Source organism: Penicillium robsamsonii, assembly GCF_028829455.1.
Source record: "Penicillium robsamsonii strain IBT 29466 chromosome Unknown utg000008l_segment0_segment0, whole genome shotgun sequence".
NCBI lineage: Eukaryota > Fungi > Ascomycota > Eurotiomycetes > Eurotiales > Aspergillaceae > Penicillium > Penicillium robsamsonii.
The window spans coordinates 132,709-147,912 of record NW_026643226.1 but is presented as its reverse complement, the minus strand read 5'-3'; the positions used below and the strand labels follow the sequence as shown (position 1 = coordinate 147,912).

Sequence of the window (15,204 nt, the reverse complement as noted above, 5' to 3'; positions counted from 1 at the left end):
TGTCGAACCAAAGGCCTATTCAGTGCCGAATGCCTCCCAAGGCTAGGATAAAAAGTGTTCGTATAGAATCACGCCTTGTAAAGAACATACAGTCGAAAAAAATACATAACCAGAAACCAGTGAACAAAATCAAAAATTCAGAATTACATAGAACATTCCTTCATCAAAGTCATAGCATAACGATGCAGTTCTTGAGAATTGCGTGTACAAGAACAGCAAAGCGGAGGGGGTATGGATAATACAACATGGTCGGGATCAAAGTGACCGATGAGACAATGGCAAGCCGAGGACGTCACCCTCAAGTAACAGCCAAGGAGCCCAGTCTCATTCTTAATCATGATTCTGCAGCTTATTGTCACCCTTCACAGCCTCAGCATAAGTTGGTGGAGGGGGCGCTGCTGCTCCCGGCATGTCCACTTTCTTCGGTGTGGTTGTTTTGCTTGTTCGCCGGACCGGGCGCCTGCTGGCCGTGGTTGTCAACTGTGCCATATCCACGCTGAGGGGGATGTTGCTGTTGGTGTGAGACATAGTAGTATGTAACGTTTCCGTTTTCTAGATCACGACGTCGACTCCCACCACCGGGGATGGGCTCGTAGGCTACTTCGTCATCGTTTTGTTCCGGGTACTTGAGGATGATGTACCATGCGTGGATGAGGCCTGGGAAGAAGCAGAGTAGAGTGAGGGTTATGTTGATAATCGAGTCTGCAGAGCAGAATCCAGATTTGACCCAGACTGTAGATGCAGGGGTTTGATTAGCATTGAGCCCTAGTGTGGGTGTGTTGGTATGCAGGTTTGGTCTTACCTGCGATAGGTGGGAAGAAGACGGCGAGTACCGCTAGGAAAATGTCGGAGCTGCACATGGCGGTGTCTCTGCGATCTGATAAAAAATGTGAGTGGTATCTAGGGAAGTTTGCAATGGTTGGAGGTTTTCCAAAGTTTGGACGAGTCGCATGTCTCACGGCAGCCTGGTGGTCCAAATCAGATGATGTCAGTGGTCACCTGACTATAATCTTCCAGAGCCCTACATTGTACCACAGCGACCTTCAATATACTATATGGCTTTCTACAATATGTACTTTCTACCTGTTCAAAGCAAGGTTAACATACTACTAATTTAATGATCTGTACAGAGTAGAAATCAGACTTGTCAGATGTCTACCGAAGCGGGGGGGGGGGGGTGGCAGTTTTGACTCACACGTACTATATGTATGTACCTGGTACATGCAGCTGCCTGGTACCTGCCGCTTGTAAGGAGGTACCCTGTACTCCATATCCTGTAAGTGCGATTCGAGCCCCCTCGCGTTCTCGCCCGATAGCTCACATATAACGTTGAAATGTGCTATATCGATTGCTAAATTGTATGCAGGATGCAAGTGCAAGAGGTAAGGTAATTCGGAAAATAATCTGAAGCCCCAGAAAAGCCTGGTATTGCCGAGTTTTCCAGGTGATAACGATCGTCCTTAGCCGCTAACAGGTTACGAGGAACCGGTCAGAATCTGACAATAAGAACAGCCATTGCCAATTATAATTGGCTTTATATTTATACTCCGTACGGAATACTCTGTACAAGATACATGTAGAATCTCAGTCCAAATTGAACTTTGATACCTAAAAGGGTCCGGAGAATAAAGAGAGAGAAAAGGTAAACACGGGATAACTTCCCCCCACCCCCTTTTCTCATATCTCTACTCCGTATAACTCCCAAGGCCTTTATATGTAAGAAACAAGATTGAGTTTAGCGTGTCTGTACCTGTGTACTGTACAGCCGGTGCCTGTTTCATAATTCCTGCCCGTTTCCCAGTGGTTCATCTCCCCCTGTTATCCACCAAGCCCAGACCATCTTGAAGATTGTCTTTCCAATCTTAGAACTTCGTCTTGTCATCTTCTCTTTCCTTTTCGAAAATTTTCGAATCCAGAGCGCCTACGGGGCTCGGTTGACCTTTCCTTCCGGGCATTCAGAACCCGAGTCACTCGTTTACCTTTGACGCGTTTTTTTTTCTCTTCTTCTTGAGCTTGAGTCTCGGCCTGGGGTCGACCGTTCTATCCATCTCTTCGAATATCCGATTCGCACGCCTGGGACATTCTCGATCGCAATTGACACATTCCGCGATATAACCCAAAGGGGTCCATTTATAAGGCCAGACCGCCCATTTTGCCCGACATGTCGAACTCTTGCATTTCACTGTCAGGGTCAAGTGCCTGTCCCGCCTGGAGTAGCTCATCCATTTCAACTAGTTCCAGTTTATATGCGAGCTTGTGAGTGGAACCGCGCCCGATTAAGCATGGAAAAATTGATTGCTGACAGTGCGCTGTTAGCCCTTTCCTTAAAGGCGTATCGAATGTGACAGATTTCGATAATTCATTAAAGGATTATGTCCGTGGGTCATACATCTCGACCAAGTACGTGTTGGCACCAATGGACCGGGAGAAGAGTCACTAACAGACGCTCCCAGGTATGACGACTTACTAGGATGTCAAGGCCTCAATACGAGTGCGCCAAACAACTACTATGCCCAGTATACAACCAGTGTTTTGTGCAGCAGTGTTGTGCAAAGCTCCATATCCGACTGTAAACTTTCCACGGACGACTCCTTACCAATTTGCGTCGACACATGCGCACTTTGGGCCCGAAGTGAGCAGGAGACCATGGCCAACACAGACTTATGCGATAAAAGCGACAAGGACTACACGGACCTAATCTACGCCGAATTGACCATCTGCGAAAAACCATCCGACGCCCTTTCTGGAGATTGTGTAAAGGGAGCTGCGAATGAGCCTGACAACTGTGGCTTTGCGACAAATACCATTGGTCTCTGCACTTTCTGTGCCAACGGCACCGATAGCTGCTGCACGAAATCCAACGCCGCGAGTCGCTGTGACGGTGTCCCAGTACCGACTGTCACTCTACCACCTCTCACGCCCTCGCCTTCCGCCACTGGAGATTCTAGCCATGGCTTGTCGGGCGGCGCAATTGCTGGGATCGTAATTGGTGCCGTTGTAGGAGCCGCCATTCTAGGTGCTCTCATCGCCTTCCTCTGTATTTTCATGCGCCGCCGCCGTCGTGAAAACCAGAACGAGGCTGCTCTCAACCAACCAAACCCGCAAAGAAAGGGTGGATCGCCGTCAATGCAGCAGCCCCCAAGCCCAACGTCATACAATATGGTCCCAGGAGGCCGAGTCACACGGATGTCTGCACTGCGCGAAATGCCCAGTTCATCGCCCGCCTATTCGCGTACCTCAGCAGCTATGTACGGTGGTGGGGCCAAGTACAGCGACACGTCAGACTCAGAAGGCATGGGCGCCAGTCCAGGAGCCATGTCCAAGAGCATTCCACCAGTGACAGGGAAACGTCATGGCTCACTCTCGAGCAACTCGTTTCTGGCAGGACTAGAAAGCGACAGCTCACCTCGATCCGGCCCGACAAATCAATACTCTTCCCCCGAAGCAGTAACCAGTGGTCGATCGGAGCAGCTGTCGTATTTCCGCGACTACTACTCTTCAGATGAGATTCACGCTGGCGACAAAGTTGCTGTCCTGTGGGCGTACTCCCCACGAGCGGGCGACGAATTCGAACTCGACCGAGGTGAGATGTTAAGGGTGATTGGCATCTGGGACGATGGCTGGGCCACGGGTGTGCGACTTCCCGAGCGTGCCGAGGACCAAGACCTGAATTACCGCGAGCAACGCGACAGTGGTGTCTCGAATGGCTCGCGTATGCATGGTGCTTCGTCGCCGATGCCGTCAGGTGAGATCAAGGCCTTCCCCTTGGTCTGTATTTGTCTACCGCAGCACTGGCACAAGATCATCGATGGCGGCCAGGAAGACGAGCAAGTTTGAGCACGGTTCTTAATTCTCGGTTTTCATGCAAAATTACGTCTTGACGACAGCGTGCTCATGATCCTTCCGTCTTCCGGTACATTTTACACCTTGGCTGGCCATACCCCCCGAACGATATTAGCGATCGGCTCAATGCTCATTTTATACTCGTATTTGATATACCCCCCATTTTATGACGGTCATTTCGTCTTTTCTTTTGCCTTTTTGAATTATCTTCTTCCATTTGATTCGTGTGGAACCGGTCGCTGGCGCATCGGACTCGGACAATGTGCTTTTTTTGCTCCTAGAGCACATCTCCGGTCTTTTTACGTGCTACATATCGGTCACTGACTTCTATACCCCGATCGCCGAAGGTCAGATATCGGATACATACAGTGCACACTTTAATGTATGTACATAGACCAATTTATCCAAGAACCTTAATTAAGGTGCAATAATCTATTATTTCAGATTGATAATCCAATATTCCATGTCTGTCCCTCCTTTACCCGGAAACGGAGTTTACGGATTTCGGTCCATTAACAATCCAATTTGACTAATCCACCCCCTCAATTTCGTAATGTCTTTTATAATGGCGTGTCTTTCTCTATATAACTTCCTTCCCTATCCTCTCCCACATAATAAACACAATCCATAATGTCCTCCCCAAAGATCATCCTCTATACCAACCACCTGTGTCCATGGGCCCACCGCGCACACATCGCCCTCAAGGAAAGCGGCCTCAGCTATGAAGAAGTCACAATCGACCTGAACAAGCCGCGTGAGCCGTGGTATCTGGAGATCAACCCAGTAAGTGACAGTCGCTCTTCCCCACACCCACCATCTGTGCATACTACACATCATACACTAGTAAACTATATACTAACAGCCCCAACAGCGCGGCCTCGTCCCCACCATCTCCTACAACGGAGTCATAATAACCGAATCCGGCATCGTAGCCCAATTCATCGCAGACGCACACCAAACCCACCTGCTACCCCCCTCTACATCAACCGCAAACGCCCTCTACCGCGCGCGTGTCGCCTTCTTCGTCGATGCCTTCTTCACCAAAGTCGTGCCCCATTTATTCGCCAGTATCCGCGCCGCCGATGAGACCGAGCGCGATGCCGCCGCCGAGCAGCTGGTTGCTGGTATCGTGAAGGAGGTCGAACCCCTCCTTGAAGACACGGATGGCCAGGGCCCGTTCTTTGGTGGTAGTGATCGATTGACACTGGCGGAGGTTCAGTCAGGCTCGTTCGTGTTGAGAATTTTGAGCTTCGCGAAGCCTGAACATGGTCTTGTTTCCGCTAAGTTGACTACTTTGCTAGAGCAGGCTCCGAGGTTTAAGCGCTGGGCTGAGGCGACGGCTGCGCATGAGAGTGTTAATTTTATTTATGATGAGAAGGCTGTGGCGGATAAGATGAGAGCTAGGTTTGCGCCGGCGGCGAAGGTTTAGGTGGTTTAATTTTATGTATCTAGTCTTGATCTTGGATCCATTAAGGAATGAGAAATGAATTTGTCGGATGTGATATATCTTTTTTTTCTTTCGTTTAATATATATATATATTGGTTCGGTTTGGTATGAAGCTATATTCGTTACGCGTTATATATTTATGTGGGTACCTACATATGTACCTAGGTATCGATGATTACAAATGTAGGCAATAAAACAACTACCTACGACATAGGCAGATGCAGTAAATCCTTTAGATATACGGAGTAGATAGGTGGGCCAAGACAAAAATAGCCACTGACGTGTCCCATGGTTGAACCAGCCAATTTTAGCTCGCACCCACATTGGAGAGGCTCATAAAAGCAGAGGGATGTACATATTATGCAGCTATGATTTCGAACATGTACTATTATAAGTACCTAGTACTTCGATGTACAAAGAAATACTCGTGAAGAAACCTAAATATTGTTGAATATGAAGATATACCAGACACTAGATGTCATTTTCAAGTCAAAACCCCCAACATCCTCGGAAATGTCAAGAAATCCTAAAAATAAAGCCTATTAGATCAATTCCCAACATGTCACTCCAGTTGTAAACAAGTACCAAGCACTTAAATTATCAAAAGTCTGATATCACGTGCAGCCACCCCCACTATGGCCATGGCAACACCTGGGAAACTATTCACCCCTCAAACTCCATCTTCCCCGTTTCACCCGTCTCCCTTGATCTCCGCCTCCTTCAATTCCTGTAAGTCATTGGAGTGCATGTTACTTGGACATCTCAGGTCAACTCGAGAAGCTCGGGGAACCCCCTGAGTTTTGCCATCTCAGCCACTGACATAGTTGACAGCCCGTCCTTTTTTTGTCTCCCTCATCTACATAAGCCATCATGTCGGTTAGTATTCGCACTCAAACTCATGCTTTACAACACTCAGTACTGACTATGATATCGCGCAGCTCGCATCCGGGTAAGTCGTCGGTTCCCGCGCTTGCAACTGGTTTCCCCTCACTTTCACCATTTATTGACAATGTGCCCCCTACAGTGTCCAAATTCATGATGACTGCATCACTACCTTCCAAGACTTCAGCCGAAGCCACGGCAAGACCAAGTACATCATCTACAAGATTGCCGACGACAAGAAGTCGGTTGTCGTAGACTCAGTCGGCAAGGACCAGGACTACGAGGTCTTCCGCAACGAGCTCGCCGATGCCAAGGACAGCCAGGGCCGCGCCTCCCCCCGCTACGCCGTCTACGACGTCGAGTACGAGATCCCCGGCGAGGGAAAGAGGTGCGCATTCCTACAATCGCAATTCACAAGTTCCCCCCCCGCTGACCTGATTATTCTCACAGAAGCAAGATTATCTTCATCTCCTGGGTGCCTAGCGAGACCCCCACTCTCGTAAGATTCCCAACCAGACCCCAGGCTGATCCGCAATAACTCATCTCATTTCTAGTGGTCCATGATCTACGCCAGCACCCGCGAGGTTCTCAAGAACGCCCTCAACGTCGTCACTTCCATCCACGCCGATGACAAGTCCGATATCGAGTGGAAGACAGTCCTGAAGGAGGCCAGCGGTGGCAAGGCATAAATGATAGCGCCGGCTGGATCCGGGCTGCGCGGCTGACAGGGGTGCGCCCTTGACGGCGCCGCGGAACGATCAAATTCATAACCTTCTCTGCACACCGTTCTCCCATTTTCTTAGTTGCAATGCAAGACCGTTACGACTTGGCCCGTGTTTGTTTCATTTCGCGAGATGCCTGAAGAGTCTTTTTGATTTCACTTCCAGCTTGTTCCAATTGTTCTGAATGGTTTCCCTCTGGATGAGGATATTTGGTTAATCGGGCATATAATCTTCCTGTCTGTTGGTTATATTACACATGGTGGGTGAGAAAGTCTCGACTAGCATGCTGTTGAATGTAGAATAATCAAGCAACTGGGTAAGTTCTGGCTTTTGCTGCAAAGGTTGTTGCTTGACTGGGCTAAGTTTCTAGGTGGGTAAAGATTCCGACGACATTAAGAGACTTGAGCGACTGGTTGAAACAGGGGAACTTCGCGAATAAAGATATAATAACGGTCAAAATAAGAGACAAAAAATATATCATACTCTCAAAAGATATCAAATAATAACATCATGCCATATGGCTGAAATGATGATGCTCACTGGTAGAGAAGAGCCGGTTTGGGCGATGAGCCAATGAGGAGGCGGCCAAACCCAAACCGCACTAGTCCCGACCGGCTCCTCGCCTTTCCACCTCAAACCACAAGAAACGTCTTCAAGTCATATCTCCATCCACGACCCTCCTCCACTCTCTCCTAAGCCGTGCCCTGGCGTGCTCTCTGGCTTTTAGACCCCCGACCCCACTCTAATTACCTCAATTGAACCTCATTTCGACGTGGTGCTTCCACCTCCCGCCTGCCGCACAATGTTTCTTCGCACCGTCTCTCGCGCTGTCCCTCGCAGCACCGCGGCCATCCGTGCCCCTGCTGTGAACGCCCTGCAGACCCGCGCTGCTTCGGACCATGCTATCCCCAACCCTACCCTCGCCAACATCGAGAAGCGCTGGGAGGTCATGCCCCCTCAGGAGCAGGCCGAGCTCTGGATGCAGCTCCGTGACCGCATGAAGGTCGACTGGCACCAGATGACCCTGCAGGAGAAGAAGGCCGGTACGTGCTATTTCTAGAACGGGTGTGCTTGAAAGATAGCCTCTCGCTTCGATTACCCTGAGGCTTCCGAGGTTATCTGTCTCGGGATGGCCCGATTCCTCGAACCTCCACAATTGTCTTTACAAGTAGGCTTTTTTTTTTTTCTCTCGCTGACATCAATTCTCTTCTTTGTAGCTTACTACATTGCCTTCGGCGCCCACGGCCCCCGCGCCCAGGCCCCCAAGGGTGAGGGCTGGCGCGTGCTTTCCAAGGTGCTTCAGCTCACTGCCGTTTCCGTTGCCGTCTTCTACGGCATCCACTCCTTTGCCGGCAAGCAGCCCGCCACTATGTCCAAGGAGTGGCAGGAGGCCTCCAACGAATATGCTCTGGTACATATATATCCCTCCCGCCCTTTCCGACCGCCGTCGGGAGAAGTCTCTGCCCCAGCCAACTTGGACGATGCTAACCTATCCGACTACAGAAAGAGAAGATCAACCCCATCCACGGAATCAGCAAAGAGGGTTACGAAGGCAAGGGCTTCGTCCAGAGCCCTCCTCTTGAGAAGTCATAGATGTACCGATCGCCCGACCGGGAATGATTTGATATCTACGCAGGACGGATGGCATCCATCGCACGACCTTGAAGTCGTTTTTATTCCAAGCTCTTTCCATAGCCATGTTCAGCATGTCTTTGTATCGGAGGATGGGCCTCCCGTGCGCGCAGCTGTCGTCTGTTCCCCCATTCTATCCTTTTTGGCAAGCATTCGAAAATGCGTGTATCCCGTACTGTGCTATAATCAATGTATCTCTTTTGTAGCCATAGAGAATGTGTTTTGGATTGACTCTATAAAGGATGTAGTATGTGTTTCCCCCTGTCGGGATGGCGTGGTCTACGGAGTGATTCGGAAGCAACGTAAGTGCGGAGAATCCCTGCGGGACTACGATTTTGAGAGAATACTAAGGGTTTCTATGGAGATGGGAAATAGAATGGAATTATAGATCATAATCCGGATTTTAATTATAATGAGCATAATGAATATGAGCATAATACTAGCTTCAAATATAGTATAAGTTTATAAATTCCATAAGTTGTATATTCTTACGCGGAACGGGTTGACCCAACACGTCAGAGATTTTCCGATGGATATATTCGGACCAAAGGGCCATTGGACTTCATGATATATGGTCTTTTGACCGTTAGACAGCTTACTTCCCTTTATATACCTAAGTTTCTCCGAAAGATGTCATTTAGAGAAAAACCCGTAGGTGGTTCCCTGCACCCGGCCGCCAAGCCCCGGTGTGTGTGCGTGAATTCCAGGGCAACGGGCTGAGCTTCCTCGGCCACCACCTCACCATGAAATATTAGTGACAATGGATAATTCAAAACGATGAAGACCATAATTTATATATAAAAATTATTCTAAATAAGAAAATTAAGCTCTTTTACATTGTAGAAAGCTCAAGTTGGTGCTCGGTTCATCACGGGATCTGTCGGCAAAACCGCCCCGGAAAGGCTAAGGGCGACCAGTCCCCATCCACCAACCTCTTCCCTTCCTCTTCTTCCCTCTTTTCCCGTTCCAACCTCACCTCTCCCCTTCATCACACTCTTCAACACCGTCATTATGTTCAAGAGGTATGATTCTAGGAAATCTTACTTTCTTATTCATTTTGAAAACTAATTTTTAATTTCTTTAGCGGTCTCGCCCGGTCCTTTGGGAGGGCTGCTTTTGCCCGGACGACCCCCGTCGCCCGCGCCTTCCAGCCCATCCGCTCCAATGCTCTCCCGGCTCTTGCCCGTTTCGCTAGCTCCGATGCTTCCTTGACCGGAAAGGTTCACCAGGTCATTGGTGCCGTCGTTGACGGTACGTGTTGTCGACTCCTGACGGAAATGGGACCTCGCGAAAATCTTTTCCCTGGACCCAATCCATCACCGAAACCATCGAAATCAACCCCAAAATCATCAACAAAACCGTATCTGACTTTCTATTCGCCATCTTACAGTGAAGTTCAGCGGCGAGAAGCTCCCTGCCATTTACAACGCCATCACCACCACCAACAACGGCCAGAAGCTCGTTCTGGAGGTTGCTGTACGTGATCTCATTGGCTGAAACCTTGATCCAAAATCGCAAAGCTAACAATGGCATTATAGCAACACTTGGGTGAGAATGTCGTCCGTACTATTGCCATGGACGGTAAGCTTCATCCCCCTTCATCCCCCTTTCTTGGGCCACCGTGTCGTTCCCTACCCGATTGGGGGACCCACCGTGCACCCGACCGTATATTAGAGCTTCAACTAACGCTTATGTGAAGGTACCGAGGGTCTCTCCCGTGGTGTCGTTGCCACTGATACTGGTGCTCCCATCACCATCCCCGTCGGCCCTGCCACTCTCGGCCGTATCATCAACGTCACTGGTGACCCCATTGATGAGCGTGGTCCCGTCAATGCCACCAAGTTCGCTCCCATTCACGCCGATCCCCCTGCGTTCGTCGACCAGTCCACCTCTGCCGAGATTCTCGTCACCGGTATCAAGGTTGTCGACTTGCTCGCCCCCTACGCCCGTGGTGGTAAGATTGGTCTGTTCGGTGGTGCCGGTGTCGGTAAGACCGTGTTCATTCAGGAGCTGATTGTAAGGATTCACCCCCCTCCCATATTTTCCCCCTTGGGATTAGCATCAAATGCTTATGCTTTTTGACCTTCTAGAACAACATTGCCAAGGCCCACGGTGGTTACTCCGTGTTCTGTGGTGTCGGTGAGCGTACCCGTGAGGGTAACGATCTGTACCACGAGATGCAGGAGACCGGTGTCATCCAGCTTGAGGGTGATTCCAAGGTCGCCCTTGTGTTCGGTCAGATGAACGAGCCCCCCGGTGCCCGTGCCCGTGTTGCCCTCACTGGTCTGACCATTGCTGAGTACTTCCGTGATGAGGAGGGTCAGGATGTGCTGCTCTTCATTGACAACATTTTCCGTTTCACCCAGGCCGGTTCCGAGGTGTCTGCCCTTCTCGGTCGTATCCCCTCTGCCGTCGGTTACCAGCCTACCCTGGCTGTTGACATGGGTGTCATGCAGGAGCGTATCACCACCACCCAGAAGGGTTCCATCACCTCCGTCCAGGCCGTCTACGTGCCCGCTGACGATCTGACTGATCCTGCCCCCGCTACCACCTTCGCTCACTTGGACGCCACCACTGTGTTGTCCCGTGGTATCTCCGAGTTGGGTATCTACCCCGCTGTCGATCCCCTTGACTCCAAGTCCCGTATGCTCGACCCCCGTATCATCGGTGACGAGCACTACAACACCGCCACCCGTGTCCAGCAGATGCTCCAGGAGTACAAGTCCCTCCAGGATATCATTGCCATTCTCGGTATGGATGAGTTGTCCGAGGCTGATAAGCTCACCGTCGAGCGTGCCCGTAAGCTCCAGCGTTTCCTGTCCCAGCCCTTCGCCGTCGCCCAGGTCTTCACTGGTATCGAGGGTACCCTTGTTGACTTGAAGGACACCATTTCCTCCTTCAAGGCCATCATTGCTGGTGAGGGTGACGACCTCCCCGAGGCCGCCTTCTACATGGTTGGTGACATCAACGCTGCTCGCGCTAAGGGTGAGAAGATTCTGGCTGAGCTTGAGAACAAGGCCTAAATGTAATTTTGTCATTTGCTAGCTAGCGCCGTCTTAACTTCCCCTCCATCTTCAAGCTCCTTGTTCCTTTTTCCCTCTCTTTCCCTCACCTATTCTCTCTTGTGTCTCCTTCCATTTAATTCCCTTTGTCAGAACACCCAAAATGTTCCAACGTTGTACGCGACAACATTATTTCCCTGTTCGAGGCGTGTATATTACCATGTACATTACCCAAGGGAGAAAAACCAATGCAACAATAAAGGGATTTGATTTCACTTTTCTTTCTGCATGGTCGTCGCGTCAACGTCGGAGATCACCGGGGGTTCTTTCTAGACTCGCTCCGAAAGGAACCCGAGCAAGGGAATATGAAGTGTTGGGTTTTACTGAGAGCTGAATCGTGGTGTTTGGGATTGAGGGAAATGGTTTGGGGGGTTTTTTGGTGGTTGGGGGGGGAAGGTGATGCGTTCTATCTTAGCGTTGATGGGATTTTAAAGCCGGTCTGGATTGGAGAGATACCTTACACAACCCCCCCTCGACCGGCCTGTTTCATTATTTTGTGTATTTAGAGTTCAAAACCTGATTCTCGACATTTCCTTTGTGATGGCGTCCTGGTTTTGGGTATGCTGTAGATGTAATGTAGTGGAGATGGGGTGAGGTACGTTCGTACCTATACCGCTGCCAACTTGACCATTCGACTGGTCTTGTCTGTAGCTCGTAGGTCTGATCATTATCCTTTACGCTATAGGCTTTTTCCAAACTCAATGTGATCTCTCTCTCGATGGTGTCTATACAGAAGTCGTGAAACACAACATCTTAAAAAGCCCTGTCTAGTCTATAATGCAAAATGCGTTAAAAAACAATGTATATGATATGAGACTACTAGAGGTAGATAGTTATAGCTGTGATTAGGAACAAAATGCAGGACATTACACAATGACGAAGTCAGGTCAAATCACGCCACACTAGCGAAGAACTAGCGAAGAACAAACACTCAATGCCAGGATTAACTAGCACGGGACGCTCAATCTTCGACTCGGCTGCGTGAAAGACACAGATATGGATTGGCGTTCACATTACAGGGTATTTTCCAGAGCAAGGACCTGTAAGAACGCAGAAAGTCAGTAAACCAGACCAAAACAAGGGAAGAAGGGGAAGACACATACCAAAGCAGTCCTTGTAGGAATATAAACCTGCACGAAATTCCCCCGTCCATTCCACTCCATGTCGGTAGTAAAGAAGCGCGTCTCCTTAACATTTCGTCCAAGCCCACCAAACTCCTTCTCATCCGTATCAAGAACAATGCGGTAGGTACCGGGAACATCAACACCAACACGGTAATCGGTGAAGCTCTGCTTGGAGTTGAAATTGAAGATCCAAAGCAGCCCAGCCCTCTCAAAGACAAGTACCTTGTCGCTCTCGTTCTTCAAACTGATATACGCCTGCGGCGCAGAGAGCCATCCGTACTTCTGCTCGGTGAGCTGCATCCCGCGGTCGAAGTCGTTCAGGAAGTGGTACCGCAGAAGAGGGTCTTCGGTTAGATTTAGCTGGCGACGTGCGTACCAGAAGGAGTTGTCGTTGCCGGCGCGGGGGAAGTCGAGCCATTCGGGGTGGCCGAATTCGTTGCCTTCGAAGTTTAGGTAGCCCTCGCCGCCGAGGGCGTGTGTTACTAGGCGGATCATTTTGTGTAGGGCCATGCCGCGCTCGATTACGGGGGTGAACTCGGTTAGAGTGGACATGTGTGTGTACATCTCTTTGTCGCAGAGCCACATCATTAGGGACTTGTCGCCGACGAGGCTGTGGGGTTGTGTGTTAGTTGGTTGGTTGGATGGGGATGGTGGGAGATTTGGCTTACGCTTGGTCGTGACTCTCGGCGTAGGCAATGGTCTTCTCGCCATGGCGACGGTTGGTGAGTGTGAAGGAGATGTTGGCCATGTCCCACTCGTCATCTGTGCTTTCCTTCAACAGCTTGATCCACATGTCTGGGACGGCCATTGCGAGACGGTAATCGAAGCCGGAACCGCCGAGTGCGTGGGGTAGACACAGTGCGGGCATGCCCGAGACATCCTCTGCGACTGTGATGCACTCTGGGTAGAGTTCGTGCAGCATCTGGTTGGCGAGGGTGAGGTATGTGAGGCCCTCCTCGTCGACGGATGGCCCGAAGTACTCGTGGTATCCACCGGAGAAGCCACTGTTTCTTTCAGTTAGCGGGCTTCTAAAGGATAGTAGAGAAATGCACGTACGTTCCGATACCATGGTGCGTATAGAGCATGCTGGTCACACCATCGAAGCGGTATCCATCGAATCCATACTCTTCCATCCAGAAGCGCAGATTACTCAAAAGGAAACGCAGCACCTCGTGGCTGCCATAATTGAACAGACGGCTGTCCCACAGCTCATGACGGCCCTTGGCGCCGCCGTGGAAGTATTGGTGGTCCGTTCCATCGAACTCATTGAGTCCATCAATGACGTTCTTGGAGGCATGGCTGTGAACCACATCGAGCAGCACAGTCAGGCCCATGCTGTGAGCGGTATCAACAAGCTCCTTCAGATCCTCTGGGGATCCATAGCGACTGCTCGCCGCGAAGAAGTTGTTCACCTGATACCCGAAGCTAGCATAGTAAGCATGCTCCATGATGGCCATTAGCTGGATTGCATTGTATCCTAGGTACTTAATGCGAGGCAGCATGTTCTTTGTAAACTCCTTGTATGTAGCGACCCTAGTTTCCGGCGACGAGATGCCGACGTGCGCCTCGTAGATGCGCAGACTCTTGGGCTTCTTGGGCCGCGCATGCTGGAACTTGTAAGCCTCTTCCGCAGGAGGGTTCCAGAAAACGGCATCGTATGCAGGCGACACGCTCAGGTCTTGGACCACGCGCTTGATCCAAGCGGGGAGTCGGTAGATGCGCTCGCCGGTGGGGAGCACCATTGTGATCTGTCGGAGTTCTTAGTGGGAGTGCTCTATTATGCGGGTTGATGTGCTTACCTTGATCTTGCTATCGTGGGGAATAGCGGCAGCACCGTTCTTCGCCGGTACCGTTACATCCCAGATGCCGAAGCTGTTCCTCGTCATGGGGTTGGCGTTGACATCCCAGTTGTCTGCCAGTCTCAGTTCATGCTCCTCAAATATGATCAGTACATAACGTACTAAACTCGCCAACCAAAGAGGCCTCTTTGGCGTTGGGTGCCCATTCTTGGTATTTGATGTCTCCGTTAGGTTGCGCATGGAGTCCGAAGGTTTCGTAGCCCTGATAAGTGCATTAGTACATGGGAAAGCAATCAATGGAGATCAATTCACCTTGCTGAACTTGTCCAAGCCACCCTCTGTCTCATTGATGGTCTTGGCCCATGTCTCGACTACCTGGTATCTGTGTTTCAAGACATCGCGATGGGGCTCCAGCCAAGGATCCAGCTGGATAACACCTATTTTTTTTTTGATTAGAATTGAGATGTCCTTTGAACCTAGTAAATACAAGCTCACCCGTGCCATCATTGGGAATATTCGAGCTGTCAGTTGTAGAAGACATATCTGGTGGGGAGAGCTGGAGGTGGAGAGGCCCAGATCAAGGAAACCCAGCGGGGACCATGTGACATCAACCCCTCAACGCTTTGTCCTTCTGAAAATTTGGTTTTGTCTTTTTTGTCTTTCCAGTTTATTTCCTCAAATGCATATGCATGT

The 15,204-nt window shown here is 50.2% G+C and overlaps 8 protein-coding genes across 8 annotated transcripts; 6 read left to right on the top strand and 2 right to left on the bottom strand.

Annotated features, from left to right (window-relative positions):
* Positions 1 to 370: 370 nt before the first annotated feature.
* N7447_010841 (putative stress response RCI peptide) lies at positions 371 to 860 on the bottom strand (the record flags this gene model as incomplete). The annotated part of the gene is made up of 2 exons (XM_057235103.1): positions 371 to 732; positions 803 to 860. 2 exons carry the CDS (start codon positions 858 to 860, stop codon positions 371 to 373), a joined length of 420 nt encoding a protein of 139 aa, XP_057080421.1.
* Positions 861 to 2,161: 1,301 nt separating this feature from the next.
* N7447_010840 (SH3 domain protein) lies at positions 2,162 to 3,837 on the top strand (the record flags this gene model as incomplete). Its single annotated transcript, XM_057235102.1, has 3 exons — positions 2,162 to 2,256; positions 2,317 to 2,400; positions 2,454 to 3,837. The coding sequence occupies 3 exons, from the start codon at positions 2,162 to 2,164 to the stop codon at positions 3,835 to 3,837; spliced, it is 1,563 nt and encodes a 520-aa protein (XP_057080420.1).
* A 636-nt stretch (positions 3,838 to 4,473) lies between these two features.
* On the top strand, positions 4,474 to 5,272 carry N7447_010839 (glutathione S-transferase family protein; the record flags this gene model as incomplete). The annotated part of the gene is made up of 2 exons (XM_057235101.1): positions 4,474 to 4,626; positions 4,715 to 5,272. 2 exons carry the CDS (start codon positions 4,474 to 4,476, stop codon positions 5,270 to 5,272), a joined length of 711 nt encoding a protein of 236 aa, XP_057080419.1.
* An 888-nt stretch (positions 5,273 to 6,160) lies between these two features.
* On the top strand, positions 6,161 to 6,861 carry N7447_010838 (actin-binding ADF family protein; the record flags this gene model as incomplete). Its single annotated transcript, XM_057235100.1, has 5 exons — positions 6,161 to 6,166; positions 6,229 to 6,239; positions 6,315 to 6,560; positions 6,623 to 6,671; positions 6,727 to 6,861. 5 exons carry the CDS (start codon positions 6,161 to 6,163, stop codon positions 6,859 to 6,861), a joined length of 447 nt encoding a protein of 148 aa, XP_057080418.1.
* A 550-nt stretch (positions 6,862 to 7,411) lies between these two features.
* Positions 7,412 to 7,640, top strand: N7447_010837 (uncharacterized protein; the record flags this gene model as incomplete). Its single annotated transcript, XM_057235099.1, has 2 exons — positions 7,412 to 7,450; positions 7,500 to 7,640. The coding sequence occupies 2 exons, from the start codon at positions 7,412 to 7,414 to the stop codon at positions 7,638 to 7,640; spliced, it is 180 nt and encodes a 59-aa protein (XP_057080417.1).
* Positions 7,641 to 7,696: 56 nt separating this feature from the next.
* Positions 7,697 to 8,487, top strand: N7447_010836 (cytochrome c oxidase subunit IV family protein; the record flags this gene model as incomplete). Its single annotated transcript, XM_057235098.1, has 3 exons — positions 7,697 to 7,937; positions 8,112 to 8,305; positions 8,398 to 8,487. The coding sequence occupies 3 exons, from the start codon at positions 7,697 to 7,699 to the stop codon at positions 8,485 to 8,487; spliced, it is 525 nt and encodes a 174-aa protein (XP_057080416.1).
* A 1,050-nt stretch (positions 8,488 to 9,537) lies between these two features.
* N7447_010835 (F1F0 ATP synthase subunit beta) lies at positions 9,538 to 11,549 on the top strand (the record flags this gene model as incomplete). The annotated part of the gene is made up of 6 exons (XM_057235097.1): positions 9,538 to 9,548; positions 9,611 to 9,777; positions 9,917 to 10,002; positions 10,065 to 10,107; positions 10,226 to 10,542; positions 10,617 to 11,549. The coding sequence occupies 6 exons, from the start codon at positions 9,538 to 9,540 to the stop codon at positions 11,547 to 11,549; spliced, it is 1,557 nt and encodes a 518-aa protein (XP_057080415.1).
* A 1,052-nt stretch (positions 11,550 to 12,601) lies between these two features.
* Positions 12,602 to 15,052, bottom strand: N7447_010834 (1,4-alpha-glucan branching enzyme GLC3; the record flags this gene model as incomplete). The annotated part of the gene is made up of 8 exons (XM_057235096.1): positions 12,602 to 12,628; positions 12,692 to 13,322; positions 13,381 to 13,716; positions 13,769 to 14,460; positions 14,512 to 14,624; positions 14,674 to 14,773; positions 14,824 to 14,948; positions 15,007 to 15,052. The coding sequence occupies 8 exons, from the start codon at positions 15,050 to 15,052 to the stop codon at positions 12,602 to 12,604; spliced, it is 2,070 nt and encodes a 689-aa protein (XP_057080414.1).
* Positions 15,053 to 15,204: the final 152 nt, after the last annotated feature.